At 41.7% G+C, this 20,323-nt stretch overlaps 1 protein-coding gene across 1 annotated transcript; it reads left to right on the top strand.

Annotated features, from left to right (window-relative positions):
• Positions 1-346: 346 nt before the first annotated feature.
• Positions 347-19,722, top strand: syp.L (synaptophysin L homeolog). Its single transcript, NM_001087472.1, is given in 7 exon segments — positions 347-434; positions 3,826-3,891; positions 15,436-15,560; positions 15,741-15,936; positions 16,072-16,272; positions 17,394-17,694; positions 18,835-19,722. Coding segments are annotated over 6 exon segments (903 nt in total). The 5' UTR covers positions 347-416; the 3' UTR covers positions 17,691-17,694; positions 18,835-19,722.
• The last annotated feature ends 601 nt before the right edge of the window (positions 19,723-20,323 follow it).

Genomic DNA, 20,323 nt, shown 5'->3' with positions numbered 1-20,323 from the left:
TACGAAGAAGAGCAGCAGTAACAAAAGGCTGATCATGTGATCCACATAGGACAGCATCAGCTGCTAGCTGAAAGACATAGGGAGACAGGCCAGATTACTCACAAGGATTACTCACTAGGCAATTACCAGTTTCTGGGCCCTTAGCACCAGGCAGGCCCTAGGCCCCCTAGTGAATAATCTTTTCCCAGCCCTATTTATGGCATGACTGCCCTCAATGAAGATGGAGAATGCTCACGTCATCACTCACGTAGGTGAAGAGGAGCATCCTCTGTCCTCAGCTCCCATTGGCTGTCTTCTACCAGCTGTTCTAGACACTCTCCTCTCCATCCCCCGCATTTTACCACCTCTTCCAGGCTGCTGCAGAAAAAGCGCACTACTCCCTCTGCTCTGCCGCGATTCACCAGCATCCTGCAGTCATGGAAGTGGTCAACCAGGTGGGGAAAAGGGGCAATTGGGGAAAAATGGGGGGTGAGATATAGGGATGGGTTACAGCAGGAGAGCACCCTTGCAGCAAAATGGGGGGGGGGAAGATGCGATTAAAAGGTGATGGGAATAAAGAAGAACAGATGGAGGATTGGGAGGGTACGGGCAGAGGAGAAAAATCTCATGGAGGAGGGGGAGGGCTTTGATGAGAGGAGGGAGGTGAAGGAGAGAGGGCAGAAAGGATAAATATATATATATATATGTTATAGCTGTATATTATATATATATATATATATATATATATATACATATATATTTTACAATAATACAATTTGCTTAATATTAAGGAATATCGTATGTACACACGTATATATATTTAGAGCATATACAAATAATGTATTTAAAGCCTATATTTATGTGCCCCCAGGCACAGGCTGGATTGTTTTCCTATATCTATGATGAAAATGATGCATCTGCTATAGATATATAGATAGTGTTGTGTGTGTGTAGTGTTGTACATTTTCTTATGTTCCAGTAGCTGTTGTGATATCACTGTGCAGCCTGCTGTGCACTGTATTCAATGTATAGTACCGATATGCTTGTTTGTCATGGCCGTGCATGGGGGGAGGGCTGCCGTGAGGGAGGCATGAGTATTTCACTGCAGCACTTCTATATATATATTTTTCTGATATGGGTTGTTAATCCTGCAGACCAGTGCTGTCCAACTGTTTCCATATGGGGGGGCAGTTTTTCATTCACTGTACTTTATGTTCAGGTGCCAGATTAGAATATATATCTGGCGCTACCCAAAGAAGTCAGTGGAGCATAGGGGGCCACATCCAGCCCTGCTGTAGACGAGTTACACTGTTAGAGCCCAAATGGATTTCAGCACCATGGACAGTAGCATAGCATAGCATAGTAACAACACCAGCATATGTATAGGCAGAGGGGAAGCAATATAGTCAATAATGTACCCCATGTTGTTATTATTACTAATTGTATACTTATATATCATCATAATTTATAAAAGGGGTTACATTATTTATTATAATACACAGGTTTCAGTGCGTCATGTGACAATTTACATCCCTTAGCACCAAGTATAACTAATGACATCACTACGCACAACTTATAAGGAAATAATTTACAGGATATTCATAGGTTAGTACATATATAAGTACACACACACACACACACATATATATATTTTACACAATAGCCATGAATATCCTGTTAATGATATCCTTATAAATGGCGCTCAGTGATGTCATTAGTTATAATCAGTAGTCAGTAATGTCATTTCTGTCACATGGACTCACTGAAACTTGTGTTACAGTAAACAATGTATACCCTGTTGTAAAATATGAGCATATTAGAAGTCACCAAGGAGTTCCATAACCCATATAAAAGCATTCTTGTGACTTATTATATCCTTATAATACACAAAAGCCATGAATATCCTGTAAATTATATCCTTATAAACGGTGTGTAGTGATGTCATCAGTTATAAACGGTGAGTAGTGATGTCATTTCTGTCACATGACTCACTAAAATTTGTGTATTATAATAAATAAAGTACCCCCAGTTGTAAAATATGAGGATATTAGAAGTTACCTCGGAGTTCCATGACCTGTATAAAATGTATATATGGTCATGAAACTCCTCGGTAACTAATAATATCCTTATATTTTACAAGAGGGGGTACTTTATTCACTATATATTGTACAATAGCGGGTACATTACTCGGTATATATATATATATAACAAACAAGGGAAAGTTGTGCTCACCACTAGTTTTTAAAATCATTAGGCGGGGGTGCAATGAGGGTGTGACCACAAAAAACATATAGACAAATACAAGATTCCTCTGCACTCAACCCATTATCAATATATTTAATATTATCAATATTATTGATAATGGGTTGAGTGCAGAGGAATCTTGTATTTGTCTATATGTTTTTTGTGGTCACACCCTCATTGCACCCCCGCCTAATGATTTTAAAAACTAGTGGTGAGCACAACTTTCCCTTGTTTGTTATAGTTATACAGAAGCAGTGACCAGCTCCATGTTGTAGCTCCCACCCCCTCCAACTATAGTCAGGTGATCCCACTGGTGTCTAATAAAAGGGCAGCCAAGTTTGGGAGTTTTACTTTGAAAGCAGCTAGTAAGTTGCAGGTAAAACGTATTCGTCCCTTTTATAAAATGTTTAATTAAACCATAGAATTCTTAATGAATCAGATGAAAATTGAGCATAGGACTGGCCAGATATGGATGACTTTGACGTAGTTGGCCAGCTTAAATATATTGCAATATATGGACAAACAATCCCTGTTTTGTTTAAAGGGTAAGGCATTTTTCAGTAGCAGTATGCACAAAATGTCTCTGTCTTAAATATATTGATAATGGGTTGAGTGCAGAGGAATCTTGTATTTGTCTATATATATATATATATATATATATATATATATATATATATATATATATATATATATATATATATATATATATATATACCGAGAGGGACTAGTATTTATATGTATAAATAGCTATTTATATCTATAATCTATTTATGCAGAAAATAATTCTTCTGGATAGATGATAGATATATGATAGATGACATATATATATATATATATATATATATATATATATATATATATATATATATATATATATATATATAATACACAAAAGCCATGAATATCTTGTAAATCATATCCTTATAAACAGTGAGTTCTGATGTCATCAGTTATAAACGGAGAGTTCTGATGTCATTTCTGTCACAACTCACTGAAATTTGTGTATTATAATAAATAAAGTACCCCCAGTTGCAAAATATGAGGATATTAGAAGTTACCTTGGAGTTTCATGAGCTGTACAAAAACACTCGGCCTTAGGCCTCCTGTTTTTATATGGTCATGAAACTCCTCGGTAACTTATAATATCCTTATATTTTACAAGAGGGGGTAGTTTATTCACTATATATATATATATATATATATATATATATATATATATATATATATATATATATATATAGATGGATAGACAGATATGCAGAGAGGGCAAGCCTATTACATGAAGGTGTTTGATTTACATTATGGTTTTGCAATGGTTGTCACATAAATTGTTGTACCAGCATCCCGGCATTTCTGGAATTAGTAAAGTTGTAATTTCACAAATATATCCGAGGTCTTATTCAGCACTGGCAAAGTGGTCTCCTAGATTTAAGGTGCGTGGGGGCAGATGGGAATAATGAGAAGCTATATAATGGAATGGAACTATACAAATAAAGCATAATAATTATTATTATAATATTGGTAGTGAAAATGTTCTCGAAATAGAAGTGGAACAGTTCAGCTACATTCTCATCATTGACTGTAACTCTGTATCTCCTCCAGCTGGTGGCAGGGGGTCAGTTTCGAGTAGTAAAGGAGCCCCTGGGATTTATAAAAGTTCTGCAATGGGTGAGTCAATTCTACACTCTCCCCCCTTCCCAATCTGTCTCTCCCCTCTCCAAATCCTCCTACTTCTCAACTCCTCCCCCTTCTGTTATTGTAAACCACTATAATCCCCCATTCATGGTAGTACTCCTAGCTTTGCTCTTCTCTCCTTTGGTTTCTTCTCTCTCTCTCCACACAATCCACTTTACCGTGCATTGCAAAGTGATGTGCACACTTGACCTTATGTGACTTGAGTTGAGGGCTTGTGTGCTTTCTGGGCTTTGTGTAGTACAGTAAGTATGATGAGAGCACTGAGATTTACTACAGGTTATGTATTGCATAGGGACACTATAGGAGTGCATGGCAGAGTATCATGTATCAAAAGTATTGTATAAAGTCAATCAACCAAAGAGGAGGATTTCTTTTCACTGTTAACACTGCCCAGTCCAAGTCTTCAATTGTACTTTAATATGCACTTGTCTGTATAGCTCAGCCTTTTCTTATTTATATGCAGAGTGGTCAAACATCCAACTGTTTATCCACACTATTATTCCCTTTCATATCTATTTATATATCTTATCTATTTCTCCCATTCTATATATATTCATCTATTAATCTACCTGCCTATTTGTCTATTTATCACCCATTTTCATTTGTCACCCACTATCTATCTATCTATCTATCTATCTATCTATCTATCTACCATATTACAATATAATACACAAAAGCCATAAATATCTTGTAATTTATATCCTTATAAACAGTGAGTAGTGATGTCATCAGTTATAAACAGTGAGTAGTGATGTCATTTCTGTCACATGACTCTCGAAAACGTGTGTATTATAATAAATAAAGTACCCCCTGTTGCAAAATATGAGGATATTATCAATTACCTCGGAGTTCCATGTCCTGTATAAAAACACTCGGCCTTGTGTTTTTATATGGTCATGAAACTCCTCGGTAACTTATAATATCCTTATAATTTACAAGAGGGGGTACTTTATTCACTATTTCATATCTTTTCACGTGTTTATCTGCCTATAACCCTTTTCATCTCTCTCTTGTTTAAAATCTACCTATCAATCTATACATCTAGCAGCCATTTAACATCTATCTATCTATATATCTATCATCACTATCTAACTATCTACATTAGAACCCCCATTTTTAGTTTTTCAGGGGACCAGCAAAAAATTATGTAAAATCCAGGAAAATGTAAAATCAGGGAAATGTATTATGCATAATTTATAGGTTACAAAACAACAATGTAAAATGGGGGTTCTACTGTATCTGTCTGTCTATCATCTATCACCGATTTAATATCTATACATCTATCTGTTTTCCTGCCTTTCTATCTATAACCCATTTCATATCTATGTATTTATCTGTCTATCTATCTGTCTATCTATAACCCATTTTAATCTCTCACCCATTATAATATAGTAATAGCTATCTATATATCTGTCTGTCTGTCTGACTGTCGGATCTATCCAGGGCCGCCTTCAGAAATCGCAGGGTCCCATACGAAAAAATTTCCTGGGCCCCCTGGGCTGCACCCACAACAAGCCCCACTTACAGGTTCGCCCTCCCCACCCCACAGGGCCACCCCCCACCACACACACAAAAAAAAAAAACTTTGGTGGCTATTGTTTCCATATGTTAATAAAAAAATATTGGTGGTTAGGGCCCCCCCATTAAAAAAAACATTTGTGGTCAGGACCCTCCATTAAAAAATATTGGTGGCTAGAACCCCACATGGGGAATAACAATTGGTGGCCAGGGCCCCCCCAATTTGTAAGAAAATTGGTGGTCAGGGCCCCCCTTAAACATCCATGTAAAAAAACTTGCCCCCCCCCAGAAGTTTAAAAAAAAAATTGGTGCCCAGGGCCCCACCACACAACAGGGACAACAAAGGGTTACCTTTAGGGGGGCCCTGCCATGTTACACTTACTTCATTAGTGTGGCCCACCTGCTGTCAGTGAGCTGCCAACTACAGAAGGGAGGAGGGGAGCACAGGTGGCTGCATCTTCTTCCAGTGACAGTATTTTCTTCCCTTATTGGTCACAGAATTTCAAGTCCTGGTAAAGCTGCATGGTGATTGGATGAGCTGGAGGAGAAGTTCAAACCTCGGCTATCCAATCCCTGAGCAGCTCAACCAGGACTTAAACTCAGTGACCAATAAGGGGAAGTAATGGACAGAAGAAACTTCCCCTTGTGCTCCCGTCCTGCCTTCCCAAAGTCAGCAGCTCTCAGAAAGCAGGGGGCCTGGCCAGGGCCGCTCCGGCCATGAGGCAAGGTGAGAATCTTGCCTCAGGTGGCACGGAGCGGCCAGTTACCAAGGGCGGCAAAAAGCCGCCTCTGGTAACTTTAAGAGACAAATTTCTGTTTTTTAAAATGGCAATAGCGCTCACTGCACTAGCGATGCGGCCCCTCCTCCACCCGCTCAGACGCTAGAAGTTAGAGGAGCGGAGCAGGAGGAGGGGCGGCATTGGGGCTGCTGCCTCAGGCGGCAGCAGCCCCTGAAACGTGCCTGGGCCCGGCTAATCAATAAAGTGCGGCATGGCCGGCCCCCCCTTACCCTCGGGGCCCCCTAAAACTCTCCCCCCTGTCCCCCCCTGATGGCTGCCCTGCTCATAAGGGGGCCCGGCTCTTTCAAAAATGCAGCACTGCCAGGCCCCCTAAGGCCCGGGACACTTGTCCCCCCCGATGGCGGCCCTGTATCTATCTATTCATATGTCTGTCTATCAATATATCTATCTATCTCAGTCTTTTTATCTATCCCTCTCTCTACCATCTATCCATGTTTTTCTTTGCTGGCATCATGATTTGTGTGTTCTGTCACACTCAGAGTTACATGCTAATCCTCTTTACTATGTGGCATCACTGAATCTCTAAAAATACTTGTCAGTCCCTGTGGAGATTGACAAGGTCACAATCTCGCTGTGGATTAACACCAGGATTAGCCCATCCCAGTCTGCGTGCTGCAAACTCTCAAAGGGAGGGCAGGGCTTTCTACCTACCCCCCGTGTGCTCAAGAAAGCTCAAAATGAGGCTGCATTGCTACGCTTATAGGGAAATATTGGCAGTTGTAAGGAGAATGCTATAGCTGCTTAATGTGAAATACATATAACTTACTGTATCCCATTGTCACCATTAAGCCTGGGATATACAGATGCTCCCTCCTGGTACCAGTGAGAATATGCTATACTTGATGCTAAAAAGAAAAGGAGAGCCACACTATAGAAACATGTATAGTAAATGGTAGAATCATCATTGATACGTCTGTTAAAGGGTTCTCGAGCATGAAGATCCATTAAACCTGTTAAAATATGACTGTTAAACATGCTCCCATCCTATAAGATGTGTAAGCGCATTCTTGTTCAAATTGTTCCTATAGTCTTAGGGCTGTGACAAACTGTCCGCTACCTAAATAGCACAAAAGAAACAGTTTTTTTCCAGCTCAAAAAAACACAACTCTAAGAGGCACATTTATCAAGGGACGAATTTCGAATTCATGTGAGTTTTTTTAAAACTCCTATAAACTCCCATGAACTCGAAATTCGACCAATCGAAATTTATTAATGAAATTGAATTTTTAAAACCCGGATAAATAGAAGGCTCTGTTGTAGTGTGGACCAAGGAGGAGACAACAACACCAAGTTCGCGGTACAAAAGGATTTATCAGGAGAATAGTCGTAAGCAGGCAAATGGTCAATACAGGCAGCAAGGATCAGAATCGTTAAACAGGCAAGAAGTCGGTACATGGATAATCAGAATAGCAAGAAATCACACCCAGGAACTATACAAGATAGACCTATAATTGGGCAAAGACAGAAAGGGCAATTGGGAATAAATAGTCCAAGGTTGGCGCCAAAACTTGACGCGGTGACGTCATGACGCCGACGCCGGCGGCCTCACGTTGGCGTCCTGACGCCGACGCACATTCTGACGCCGGCGCCAATTCCGTCGCCGGCGACCAATCCTGAGGCGACACGTTTCTGACGCAGTCATATTACGACCAGGAAGAGCCGCATGGTGGGGCAGGAGGTCGCCATCTTGGATGTCCCGTGGGGTAAGTTCTACACTTTCCATTACAGTACCCCTCTCCTTAGGGGGGGCCTCAGGACCACCGAGGCTAGGGGAAGAAGGAAAAAGTCTGTGGAACTTACGAACCAGGACAGGTGCATGTACGTCAGAGCTTCTCACCCAAGAACACTCCTCTGGACCGAACCCCTTCCACTCGATAAGATATTGAAGAAAGCCCCTGGAAATACGAGAGTCCAAGATTCTTTTGACTTCAAATTCCTTATGATCGTCAACCAAAACAGGAGCTGGAGAGGAAGAAGAAGAGGGGCAAGACATAGCAGGTTTAAGCAGGGAAACATGATAAACATTGGGTATCCACAGCTCAGGAGGAAGTTGAAGACGAACAGCCACAGGGTTGATGATTTCGATGATAGGGAAGGGGCCGATGAATTTAGGACCAAGCTTGGGTGTAGGAATCTTGAGACGAATGTTGCGTGTGGAAAGAAAAACTTTATCACCAGGAATATATGGAGGGGAAGAAATTCTTCTTTTATCAGCAAACTTTTTCTGCACCAGGGAACTCTTCTCTAAGTTTGCCGCAGTAGCATGCCAAATAGCCAACATGTGAGCAGCTTGGTCATTGGCCGCAGGCACATTGGTAAGAAGAAAATCCTGGGAAAAAGCCAAAGGATTGAGACCATAAACACAGAAGAAAGGAGACTTCTGGGAAGAAGAGTGCAGAGCGTTGTTGTGGGCAAATTCAGCCCAGGGAAGAAGATCCGACCAATCATCCTGGCACAAGGATACATGACAACGAAGAAACTGTTCCAAGGCCTGATTGACCCGTTCTGCGGCTCCATTAGACTGTGGGTGGTAGGCAGAAGAAAATTGAAGAGAAATGTTAAGAGCTTTGCAAAGAGATCTCCAGAACTTGGAAATAAACTGGGAACCCCGATCAGACACAATCTCGGCAGGAAAACCATGGAGACGAAATATATGTTTGATGAAAAGTTCAGAGAGTTCGGGAGCAGAAGGCAGTTTCCGAAGAGGCGTGAAGTGAGCCATTTTGCTGAATCTGTCGATCACCACCCAGATGACAGTGTGACCAGACGAAACAGGGAGATCGACAATGAAATCCATCGCCAAGTGAGTCCAAGGTCGAGATGGAATGGGAAGTGGCAAAAGTAAACCCTTGGGGGGGGAATGTCCGGACTTAGAAACAGCACAAGTGGAACAGGACAAAACAAAGTCTTTGACATCTTTCCTTAGGGTCGGCCACCAGACCAAACGAGACAGGAGCTCGGTTCTCTTCTTAATCCCTGGATGACCAGCCTGTTTGGAACTGTGAGATTGGGATAAAATGGCATGACGAAATTCCGGAGGGACAAAGGCAACACCAAGAGGAGTCTCTACAGGAGCCGAAGACTGAGCAGAAAGTAACTGAGAGGCACATGAGGGAAACAAGGCAGCAATAATCTTGGTAGAGGGCACAATGGGTACAGGATCTTCGGGGCAGGAATCTTCAGGAGCAAAGCTTCTGGACAAAGCGTCAGCCTTCCTGTTTCTGGAGCCAGGACGAAAGGTGATAATAAAATTAAAACGAGAAAAGAAAAGTGCCCACCTGGCTTGCCGGGGATTGAGGCGCTTGAGGGATTGAATAAATTCAAGGTTCTTGTGGTCGGTAAAGATTGTCACCGGAATAGATGAACCTTCAAGCAAATGTCTCCATTCTTCCAAGGCCAACTTAACGGCAAGTAGCTCCCGATTGCCCACATCGTAGTTCTGCTCAGGGGAAGAAAATTTTTTGGAAAAAAAAGCACAAGGGTGGAGTTTACCGTCAGAAGAAGATCTTTGAGACAGAACTGCTCCAGCTCCTACATCAGAGGCATCGACTTCAATGAAGAAGGGTTGAAGGGGTTCAGGGTGTCTAAGAATTGGAGCAGAAGAAAAGGCTTCCTTGAGGGTCTTGAAGGCTTCGAGAGCTTGAGGAGGCCAGAGTTGAGGTTTACTCCCTTTACGGATCAGGGCAAGAATTGGATGGATCTTGGAAGAAAAGTTTTTGATAAATTGTCTATAATAGTTGGCGAAGCCAATAAATCTCTGAACTGCCTTGACGCTGGTAGGAAGGGGCCAATCCAAAATTGCAGAAACTTTGGCGGGATCCATCTTAAAACCTTGTGGAGAAATGATGTAGCCAAGAAAAGGAATGGAAGAAACTTCGAAGGTGCATTTTTCCAATTTGGCAAAGAGATTGTTTTTCCTCAACCTGGAAAGAACTTCACGTACTTGGCAACGATGATCAAAAAGGTTTTTTGAAAAAATAAGAATGTCGTCTAAGTACACGACCACACACTGTCCCAAAAGATCACGAAAAATGTCATTGACTAATTCTTGGAAGACCGCAGGAGCATTGCAAAGACCGAATGGCATGACGAGATACTCGTAATGGCCATCACGAGTATTGAAAGCGGTCTTCCATTCGTCTCCCTCACGAATCCGAATAAGATTGTAGGCCCCACGTAGATCCAGCTTAGTAAAGAAACTAGCCCCCTTGAGCTGATCAAAAAGTTCAGAGATGAGAGGAAGAGGATATCTGTTCTTTACGGTGATTTTATTTAACCCCCTGTAGTCAATGCAGGGCCGCAAACTACCGTCTTTCTTTTCAACAAAGAAGAACCCTGCTCCAGCAGGGGAGGTAGAAGGACGAATAAAACCTCTTTGAAGATTCTCCTGGATATAAGACTTCATAGCAGAAGTTTCGGAGGGAGAAAGCGGATAAGTGCGGCCTCGGGGAGGCATAGAGCCGGGTAAAAGTTCGATAGGACAATCATAGGGACGATGAGGTGGGAGAGTCTCAGCGGACTTCTTATCAAAGACATCGGAAAAGGCTTGGTACACAGGAGGGAGAGAAGAACTTGAAGACACTGAAGAAACTTTGACAACAGGAACAGCAGGTAAACAGTTGTTTACACAAAATGGACTCCAACGGGAAATTTGTGAGAAGGACCAGTCAATGACCGGATTATGAACACACAGCCAAGGCAATCCCAGGACAACGGGAGTTGAAGGGCAATCGATAAGAAGAAAAGACAGTCTTTCCAAATGCATAGTGCCCACCTTGAAGGAAAGTTCCTGAGTAGACTGCGAGATGATGGCAGAAGAAAGAGGACGATCATCAATCGCCAGGACTCGAAGAGGGGTTGCCAAGGTTTGGAGCGGAATGGCATGGTTATCAGCAAAGGCACGATCCATGAAGTTGCCTGCAGCACCAGAATCGAGGAAGGCCTGAGAAGAGATCTTCTTGGAGCCGAACTGGATTTGAACAGGAAGAAGAAAACGTTGAGCAGAGGAATGGGGAGGAGAACAAATTCCACCCAGGTAAGTCTCCCCAAGCTTACCTAGGTTTTGGAGTTTCCCGGTTTCACTGGGCATTCCTGGGCGAAGTGGGCTTTTCCCCCACAGTAGAGGCATAACCCAGCAGCCCTTCTCCGGAGCTTCTCCTGTTCGGAAAGGCGTGCCCGACCGATCTGCATTGGTTCTTCAGGTGGTAAAGAAGAAGTAGCAGGTGCCGCAGGAGGAGAAGGAAAAAGGTTGGAAGCCGGACTGGGGAGTAAGGGTCTTTGGAAGCGTGGAGCCAGGGTGGGTTGGAACCTGGAAAACTTCCTAGCACGTTCCCTGTCAAGTTCGACTTGGAACTCCCTCTGTCGGGTGTCAACCTTCACAGCCAACGCAACAAGCTCCTCCCATCGAGAAGGAATCTCACGAGATACAAGATCATTCTTGAGGCGCATCGCCAGACCGTTGTAAAAGGCAGCATGGTATCCATCATTATTCCACGAAGTTTCTGCCACGAGAGTTCGGAATTCGATGGCATATTCAGGAACAGAACGAGTCCCTTGCTGCAGCTGGAATAAACGGGCCGAGGCAGAAGTAGCCCGACCTGGAGCATCGAACACTGTGCGAAGGTCCCGGATGAAGGCTTTGGCATCGTCGATTACCGGATCCTCCTTCTCCCAAAGAGGAGAAGCCCACTCCAGAGCTTTCCCTTGCAGGCGGGTGATAATATAGCCTACTTTTGCTCGCTCCGAGACAAACTGACCTGGAAGCAGGGTGAATTGGATCTCACACTGGTTGATGAAACCACGGCATGATTCCGGATCACCGCTATACAGAGGAGGTGCAGGGATGCGAGGCTCGGAAACCTGGAGCGGAGTTGCAGGAACCGGCATAGAGACTGGAGCCACAGGAGATAAAGCAGATAATTTCTCCAGGATTGCTTCAAGTGCCTGGCCGAAGTGGGTTTGCTGGGCTTCATAGGTGTGCATGCGGGAAGCCAATCCACGAACAGCTCTGCCGACATCAGTAGGAACTTGCGGCTCCTCAGAGGGGTCCATGGCCCAATTATACTGTCAGGGCCCGAAGGCTCTGTTGTAGTGTGGACCAAGGAGGAGACAACAACACCAAGTTCGCGGTACAAAAGGATTTATCAGGAGAATAGTCGTAAGCAGGCAAATGGTCAATACAGGCAGCAAGGATCAGAATCGTTAAACAGGCAAGAAGTCGGTACACGGATAATCAGAATAGCAAGAAATCACACCCAGGAACTATACAAGATAGACCTATAATTGGGCAAAGACAGAAAGGGCAATTGGGAATAAATAGTCCAAGGTTGGCTCCAAAACTTGACGCGGTGACGTCATGAAGCCGACGTCCTCACGTTGGCGTCCTGACGCCGACGCACATTCTGACGCCGGCGTCCATTCCGTCGCCGGCGACCAATCCTGAGGCGACACGTTTCTGACGCAGTCATATTACGACCAGGAAGAGCCGCATGGTGGGGCAGGAGGTCGCCATCTTGGATGTCCCGTGGGGTAAGTTCTACACTTTCCATTACACTTACTAGCCAAATTTGACAGTTTTGACCATTAAAAACTCGAAAATTCGAATTTCCAATTCGACCCTTCATAAATCTGCCCCTAAGTATCTTTCCAGTTTACATATTTTCAATCATTTTAAAGGAAATGTAAACCCTAAAATCAAATGATTGTAAAATTGCCCAGTGCTCTCTTCTGAGTACTTTTGCAAAGCTCGTTATTTTTCTAGTTTTCAAGCTATGAGCATCTTTTACACGGCTAATATAATGCATTTGATAAAACAGCACCACCTGCTGTTCATTTGGGATGGCTGACCACAGTTGACAGAACATGAAGTCAGTAAAAAGAGCAAAGTCTTGTGATGTTGTTCTCATTACCAGTCAACAAAATACTTCATTTTCCTGCTGGTTATGTCTGCCAAAACCATTAGACCATTAGATGGCACTGTTGTTTCATAGTTATTGTATTAGCCGTATAAAAACTCCGGATATCAACCCTGATACTTTTAAGATATGTTGATTTCTTTTTTTCTTTTAAAACCCAATAATAATTTTTTTTTTTTAAAAAACTGCTAATCTCTTGAAAATTAGAAAAATGTATGTAATGTAGCAATTCTACATTTATTTGCTTTAAAGGTAAATAATATTTCAATATTACAAATAATATTTGTAAATGCAATTGTTGATGAAAACAATATCTGTTTAAAACACTGGGGGGCAGATTTATCAAGGGTCGAATTTCGAGGGTTAAAAAAACCCTTGAATTCGACCCTCGAAGTAAAATCCTTCGAATTCAAATATCGAATTCGAAGGATTTTAGCGCAAAAGGTTCGATCGAACGATCAAATAAAAATCGTTCAATCGAACGATAAAATCCTTAGAATCGAATGATTTTAAGCTATCGATTGAATGATTTTTATTCAATCAAAAAAAACTTCGAAAAGTGCTCTGGAGGGTCCCCATAGGCTAACATTGCACTTCGGTAGCTTTAATGTGGCGAAGTATGAAGTCAAAGTTTTTTTTAAAGAGAAAGTACTTTGATTATCGAATGGTCGAATAGTCGAACGATCATTTGAATCATTCGATCCGATCGAATTTGACCAATTCGATGGTTGAAGTAAACAAAAAAATACTTCGAATTCGAATATTTTTTCATGCAAACTATTCACTCGAGCTTAGTAAATCTGCCCCTGGTTGTCAGCTCACCTCCATACCTTAAGTCTACTAGAAAATCATGTGAATGTAAAATAAACCCAATAAGCTTATTCTGCTTCCATTAAGGATGAATTATATCTTAGTTTGGATCAAGTACAAGGTACTCTTTTATTATTACAGAAAAATGCGAAATATTTTTTAGAAATTTGTATTATTTTATTATAATGGAGTCTATGGGAGAAAGCCTTTTTGTAATTTGGAGCTTTCTGGTAATTACATTTACAATAACTAAAAAAAACACTGAATAAAATCTTATCAATGTACATGCGAAAGGCATATTTTATTTTTTTATTATGCAAATAGCTGCTTTTGGTTGGATTACTTTTTGTAAGAGAGTTTAGGTGAGACAGAACTAGAATCATATACTGTAACTGTTATGCTGTGGATAGGCCCGTAGGTTCATGTTTACCAGGTAATATACAAGGAGAAAAGTGGCCATAATTTATTTTTTTTTGATTAAAGGAAACAAATATTCACAAACCTTCCATATCAGGTTCCTTTGATCTTTCTGTGCTATGTGTTTCCAGAAAACACGCAGCATAGATGAAAGGGGAACATGGAACATCTAGCCTAATGCTTTGGTACCTTGGTTAAATTACATTTATTGTTTTCAGGAAGGTTTCCTAGGAGAAGATTGAAACCCAACTACAACTGTATAAGACTAGGATCCCTAAGGATGCCGTACCTGCAGTACCTTAATTGGCCCCCAAATCATTATCCTGCTTTTGTTCATAATGCAATGGCAAATAGTTACCTACTTTCATGTGCTTTTTTATTGCACTCTCTGCACAAACAGTGATATCCTGAATGCCTGCTAGAGAAATAGATGAAACTTTGTAAATAGATGCACTCATGGATAGAAATACATTAGTCTTGTGGCTGATGCATGGATTAACTGTTGCATAATTAGATGGTTATAGTTAAATTACAATTGGATATATATATTATATATATAGTTCCCCAAGATTGACGCACTCCAGGACTTCATAATGCAGTTTAGAAAAGAAAATTTATTGTCAACGTTTCGGTCCCGTTCTGGGCCTTTCTCAAGACATATATATATATATATATATATATATATATATATATATATATATATATATATACACACACACACACACACACAATCTCATTCATATCTGGATCCCCTTACTAGAAGTGCATTACTAGATCTCTTTGTGTCATTTTCTAGTTTGCTTCACCTTTGCTCGCTCTTGTTGGTTCATAGCCTCTTCTCTATGATTTTCTCTTGCCCTCCTGCCCTTGCTTGTTCTCTCTCCACCCCCTTTCCTGTGGTTTGGCCTATTTCTCCGTCTTTATATACCCATCTCTCTATGGATCCTTCACTTCTCATGCAAAAATCAGATCTCTCTAATTTGCCTTGTATATCCCATGCAATTTCTTGGGGGTCACCCTGGCCTTTTCTGGATGCCCCCTATCTCTCTCTTTTACAGCTCTTCTCTATCTTTGCCTTTGCAACATGTGGAGGTTACTCTGGACAGTTCAGTCTCAGCATTGAATGTAAGAACAAAAATGAGAGCAAGCCGAACATTAAAGTGGACTTTGAATATCCTTTTAGGTGAGTGCTAACTGGGTCACTCTTGACTTTTCAGCATTAAACTTTGACCCCACCCAGTACCCAATTAGCTTGTGAAGATCTGGCCTGTCCATGGACAGTTCATTCACAAGCTCCTAATTGCTCTTGGCATAACATGGCCTATGCATTCTCTGGTACTGATCTCCCCTCTCTGTCCCACAGGCTGCACCAGGAATATTTTGATGCCCCAACATGCCGTGGTGCCACTAGGAAGGTCTTTTTAGTTGGAGATTACTCTTCCTCCGCTGAGTTCTTTGTCACAATTGCTGTATTCTCCTTTTTATATTCACTGGCAGCCATGGCCGTGTACATGTTCTTGCAGAACAAATACCGTGAGAATAACAAAGGACCAATGATCGTAAGTATTTGTGTACAGAATGAAAGGGGTCAAGCTGATTTTTAGTTAGGTATGGGTATGATACCAGCACATGGCTAGCTTTGGAACCTAGTCTATATTCTCTGTATCCATTCAGCCAATTTGCTTATTTTTCAGGACTGCATAGCAACAGCCATTTTCACTTTTCTGTGGCTGGTCAGTTCCAGCGCATGGGCTAAAGGATTGGCCGATATAAAGCTGGCAACTGACCCAGAGCTGGTGATTGAGACTCAGATCCCAGAATGCATGAAGTCAGAAAATGAAATGAACTGTTCTGAGCTGAGAGATCCTGTTATGTCTGGGCTTAATACCTCCGTGGTGAGTAACCATTGTGCTTCTCATTTCACTAAAACATAAACTAATCTGCTGGTTACTTTCCAACCATCCTGTAGTATATGTATTATTACTCTACATGCAATGACAACAGTAGGGTTGTAGTCTAAATATTGCAGGTTGATGTAGGGCATCTGCCTCCTGTGCTCAGTTGAGCATATTAGATGGAAAGGACTAAAGGTGGCCATACATGGTTGGATCTGCTCGTTTGGCGAGATTGCCAATCTTGCACTGATATGCCCACCTTGAATGGGCGGTATTGGTCTGATATCATCATGGGCCCAGGGGTCCAACGATTGGATCTCAAGGCCAGGAATACAAGTGGTGGGATCAACTGGCCAATTTCAGGGACATATTGATGGCCAATAAGCTGTTGACTTTGTCTGTCAGCAGTTTTTATCAGCTCGTTTATGGCCACCAAGGGATAACTATGACTATGAAGATTTTCATTCATCCAGGTCATGGTATCAATGAAGAAGTTTCACTACTCATCCGAGCAGCTTCTTCAGTTCAATTGACTGGTGTGGGAAATTCTCAGCATATAAACTCTTCCACTAATCCAATCACAATGGCCCATTGGAACTCTTCAAAGAGGTGACATCCTATCACAGTAACTACACAGAATCTACACCTTCTTCAAATGTCACCTCTTTGAAGAGTTACAATGGGCCATTGTGACTGGATTAGTGGAAGAGTTTATATGGCGAGAACTTCCTACACTAGTCAGTTGAACTTTAGAAGCTGCTCGGATGAGTAGTGAAACGTCTTCATTGATTACTCAGCAAGTCCAGTTGTTTTTAGATTTACCTATACTAGATACAAGGGATAACTAATTTATAATAATGGTGAATGCTTAGGGGGATCCAGTTTTTGTTTCTCATATGGCTAATTCTGATTCTTTTGCACTTCTAGTGCGCCACTTTAGGGATCCCGAATTTAGTCACAAGGATGGATATAGAGTTTTTATATGTTAAGAGTTATAACACATTGATGACAGGCAGTCGTAGGAGAGTCCCCTAATCATATTTGCCTAGATGGTCAAGCACTAAGGTCAATGCCAGTCAAACTGAAACTTGATAAAATGTAGTTCTTTTCCCTTTCCTTAGGCCTTTGGATTTTTAAACTGCATCCTCTGGCTCGGAAACGTGTGGTTTGTCTTCAAGGAGACAGGATGGACAGCTCCCTTCATTAAACCCCCCCCTCCAGCACAAGAGAAACAACCAGCCCCTGATGCCTACAGCCAAGGAGATCAGACATATGGACAGCAAGATGCCTCCTACGGACAACAAACCGGGTACCAGCCAGATTATTATGGCCAACAGGCAGACTACAATCAGCAGGGTTACAGCCAAGGGGGATACAGCCAACAAGGGGCCCCTACCTCTTTCTCAAATCAAATGTGAGCTGGTAAGTATCCTCATGATCTGGGCTAAGGGAAGCGTGTGTGGGGGTGTCATGGAACTGGACTGTAAAAACACTATCTACTCAAGAATCATTTCTGCCTACTACAATATGTTCATTCCCTCAGCAGAAAACTATACCCCCAAAATGAACACTTAAGCAACAGATAGTTTACATCATTTTAAGTGGCATATTAAAGAATCTTACCAAACTGATATATATATATATTTAAGTAAATATTGCTCTTTTACATCTCTTGCCTTGAACCACCATTTCGTGACTCTATCTGTGCTGCCTCAGAGATCACCTGACCAGAAATACTACAAATCTAACTGTAACAGGAAGAAGTGTTGAAGCAAAAGACACACAACCCTGTCTGTTAATTGGCTCATGTGACCTAACAAGTATGGTTTGTTTGTAAGCACAGTGAATCGTACGATCCCAGGGGGCGGCCCTTATTTTTTAAAATGGCAATTTTCTATTTATGATTACCCAATGGCACATACTACTAGAAAAGTATACTATTATGAAAATGGTTTATTTACATGAAGCAGGATTTTACATATGAGCTGTTTTATGTAATATCTTTTTATAGAGACCTACATTGTTTGGGGGGTATAGTTTTCCATTAATGAGCAATCAAAGGTGATGAGCATAATCCAGTCACCTGGCACCTCTGGGGATTGATAAAGGCAAAACATTTTTGCCTTTCTTTATACCCCGTACATGTACAGTGGCACTACTCATTTCTCTTCCTTTTGACCCCTTGGCTCCATCAGAACTATTTTGCCTTCTAGTTACCTGCCACCTGTTTCATAGACATCATGCTTCACAATGTGATTGGATGGGGGTCAGGGTTTTGGGTACTCCTGCTGAATTTGGGGTGCACTGTAAAGGCAAGCTTTGAACAAAAAAGCAAGGACACATACAGTAGGTCTGACGATGGGTGGGTGGGAAAGTGACTGACGTAAAGGTGAGTGAGTGGGTGTTTTGGCCCCATTGTCCATAATACTACTTAAAGTTGTAGTAAAAATGCCCCACATTTATACAAGTGTCATTGCCCTTACTATTCCTCCATTCCTCTGTCTCTTACCTCCTCTAATTCTTGACATGATTGTTTACTTTCTCCCGTTGGGTTTCTTGCAGATTTCGTCACTGCCGATCCACGAGATCCTGATACAGGGTGTAACTTTCTGACGTGCAGTGCTGCAGCCCAGCTGCCTGAGTGAATATCAATGGGAGAATGTCGTGTCCGTGATGTTTATATAATATATAATATAATATACATATATTTAATGATATCTATCTATACCAAAACACAGGAAAATCCCATCTCATTCTACCAGAGACTGTCTTCCTGCAGAGCATTGCTGTGTATTTACTTCATTGTCAGACCCGCAGAGCATTGCTATTTTCGCTGTGTAACCCCCCTTTTTCCTCTCGGGATCCCTACAGAGCATCACCATTTTACCCCCTCTTCCCTGCTGGAGAGGGAGCTGCAGAGCATTAGCTAGGTCACCTCCTCCTTCCCACATTAGTGAATGCAGTATTGTAATGTGATTATTCAGTTACATGGACGACTATCTGTGTGTCTGGCAGATAAAGGATTTTTAGGGGTTATCAGGTCCCATTGAGCATAGATTTTCAGCTTTGTTAGTTCTGTATTTCCTTTAGTGACCAATTATGTCTGCACTGCACAATAATTTGTAATCCATCCTTATGCAAACAAAAGCATTGATGCTGAATTTATGTTGTTCTGGATCAGGACTTTTTTTGGGGGGGGGGGGGTGTCTTAAAGACTCATTAGCTCTCCTGTTGGTTTGGAAACCTTACTAATGAGAAATATCAAGTGTCTCATTCTCCCTGCGCTGCTGGGTACCGAATTTCCCTAAATGTCATTGAAGCCAGCTTTTCTTGCCCATTACCTCTACGCCTATTGCTCCCATGCCTGGTACATCCCTCGTGCTGTGTATTGTGTTTGTGACGCTGAAGTTGCGTGTTGTATTCCTGATTGGAAATAAAGACAGACTGGAACAGACGTGTATGGGTGGTTATTAAGTAACACAAGTCAATTACTAAAAGGGAGAAATATTTACCATTTATAAGCCTCCCTTAAATTACATTATTATAAAACCTATTATGGGATGAGTGGCCAACCTCCCCAAAAAAGAGAATTTGGTGTATCCCTACCATTTAGGCAAGACCCACTTAAAGGGGTTGTTCTCTTTTAAATTAACTTTTAGTATGATGTAGAGAGTGATATTCTGAAACAATTTGTAACTGGTTATTATTAGTGATTTTCAGCAGCTTTCCAGTTAGCAATTTCAGAAATCTGGTTGCTGGGGTCCAAATTACCCTAGCAACCATGCATTGATTTAAATACGAGACTGGGATATGAATAGGAGAGGGTAGCCTTAAAGGACATTTGTTGTAGGTTGGGGTCAGGGACCCCTATTTGAAAGCTGGAAAGAGTCTGAAGAAGATCCAATTGAGTCCAATTGAAATGCTAAAAGTTGTGAACCACCCCTTGCTGCACCTCCTATGAACGCAAAATGCCAATGCCACCAGGTTGTCCAACAAAACGGTCGGAGTATTTCTGAGATACTGTTCAGTTCTGACTAAAGTTGGCCATAGA

Source organism: Xenopus laevis, chromosome 8L (assembly GCF_017654675.1).
Source record: "Xenopus laevis strain J_2021 chromosome 8L, Xenopus_laevis_v10.1, whole genome shotgun sequence".
NCBI classification, from domain to species: domain Eukaryota; kingdom Metazoa; phylum Chordata; class Amphibia; order Anura; family Pipidae; genus Xenopus; species Xenopus laevis.
The sequence above is the reverse complement of the archived record's forward strand: the minus strand, read 5'-3'. Positions and strand labels throughout refer to the sequence as shown.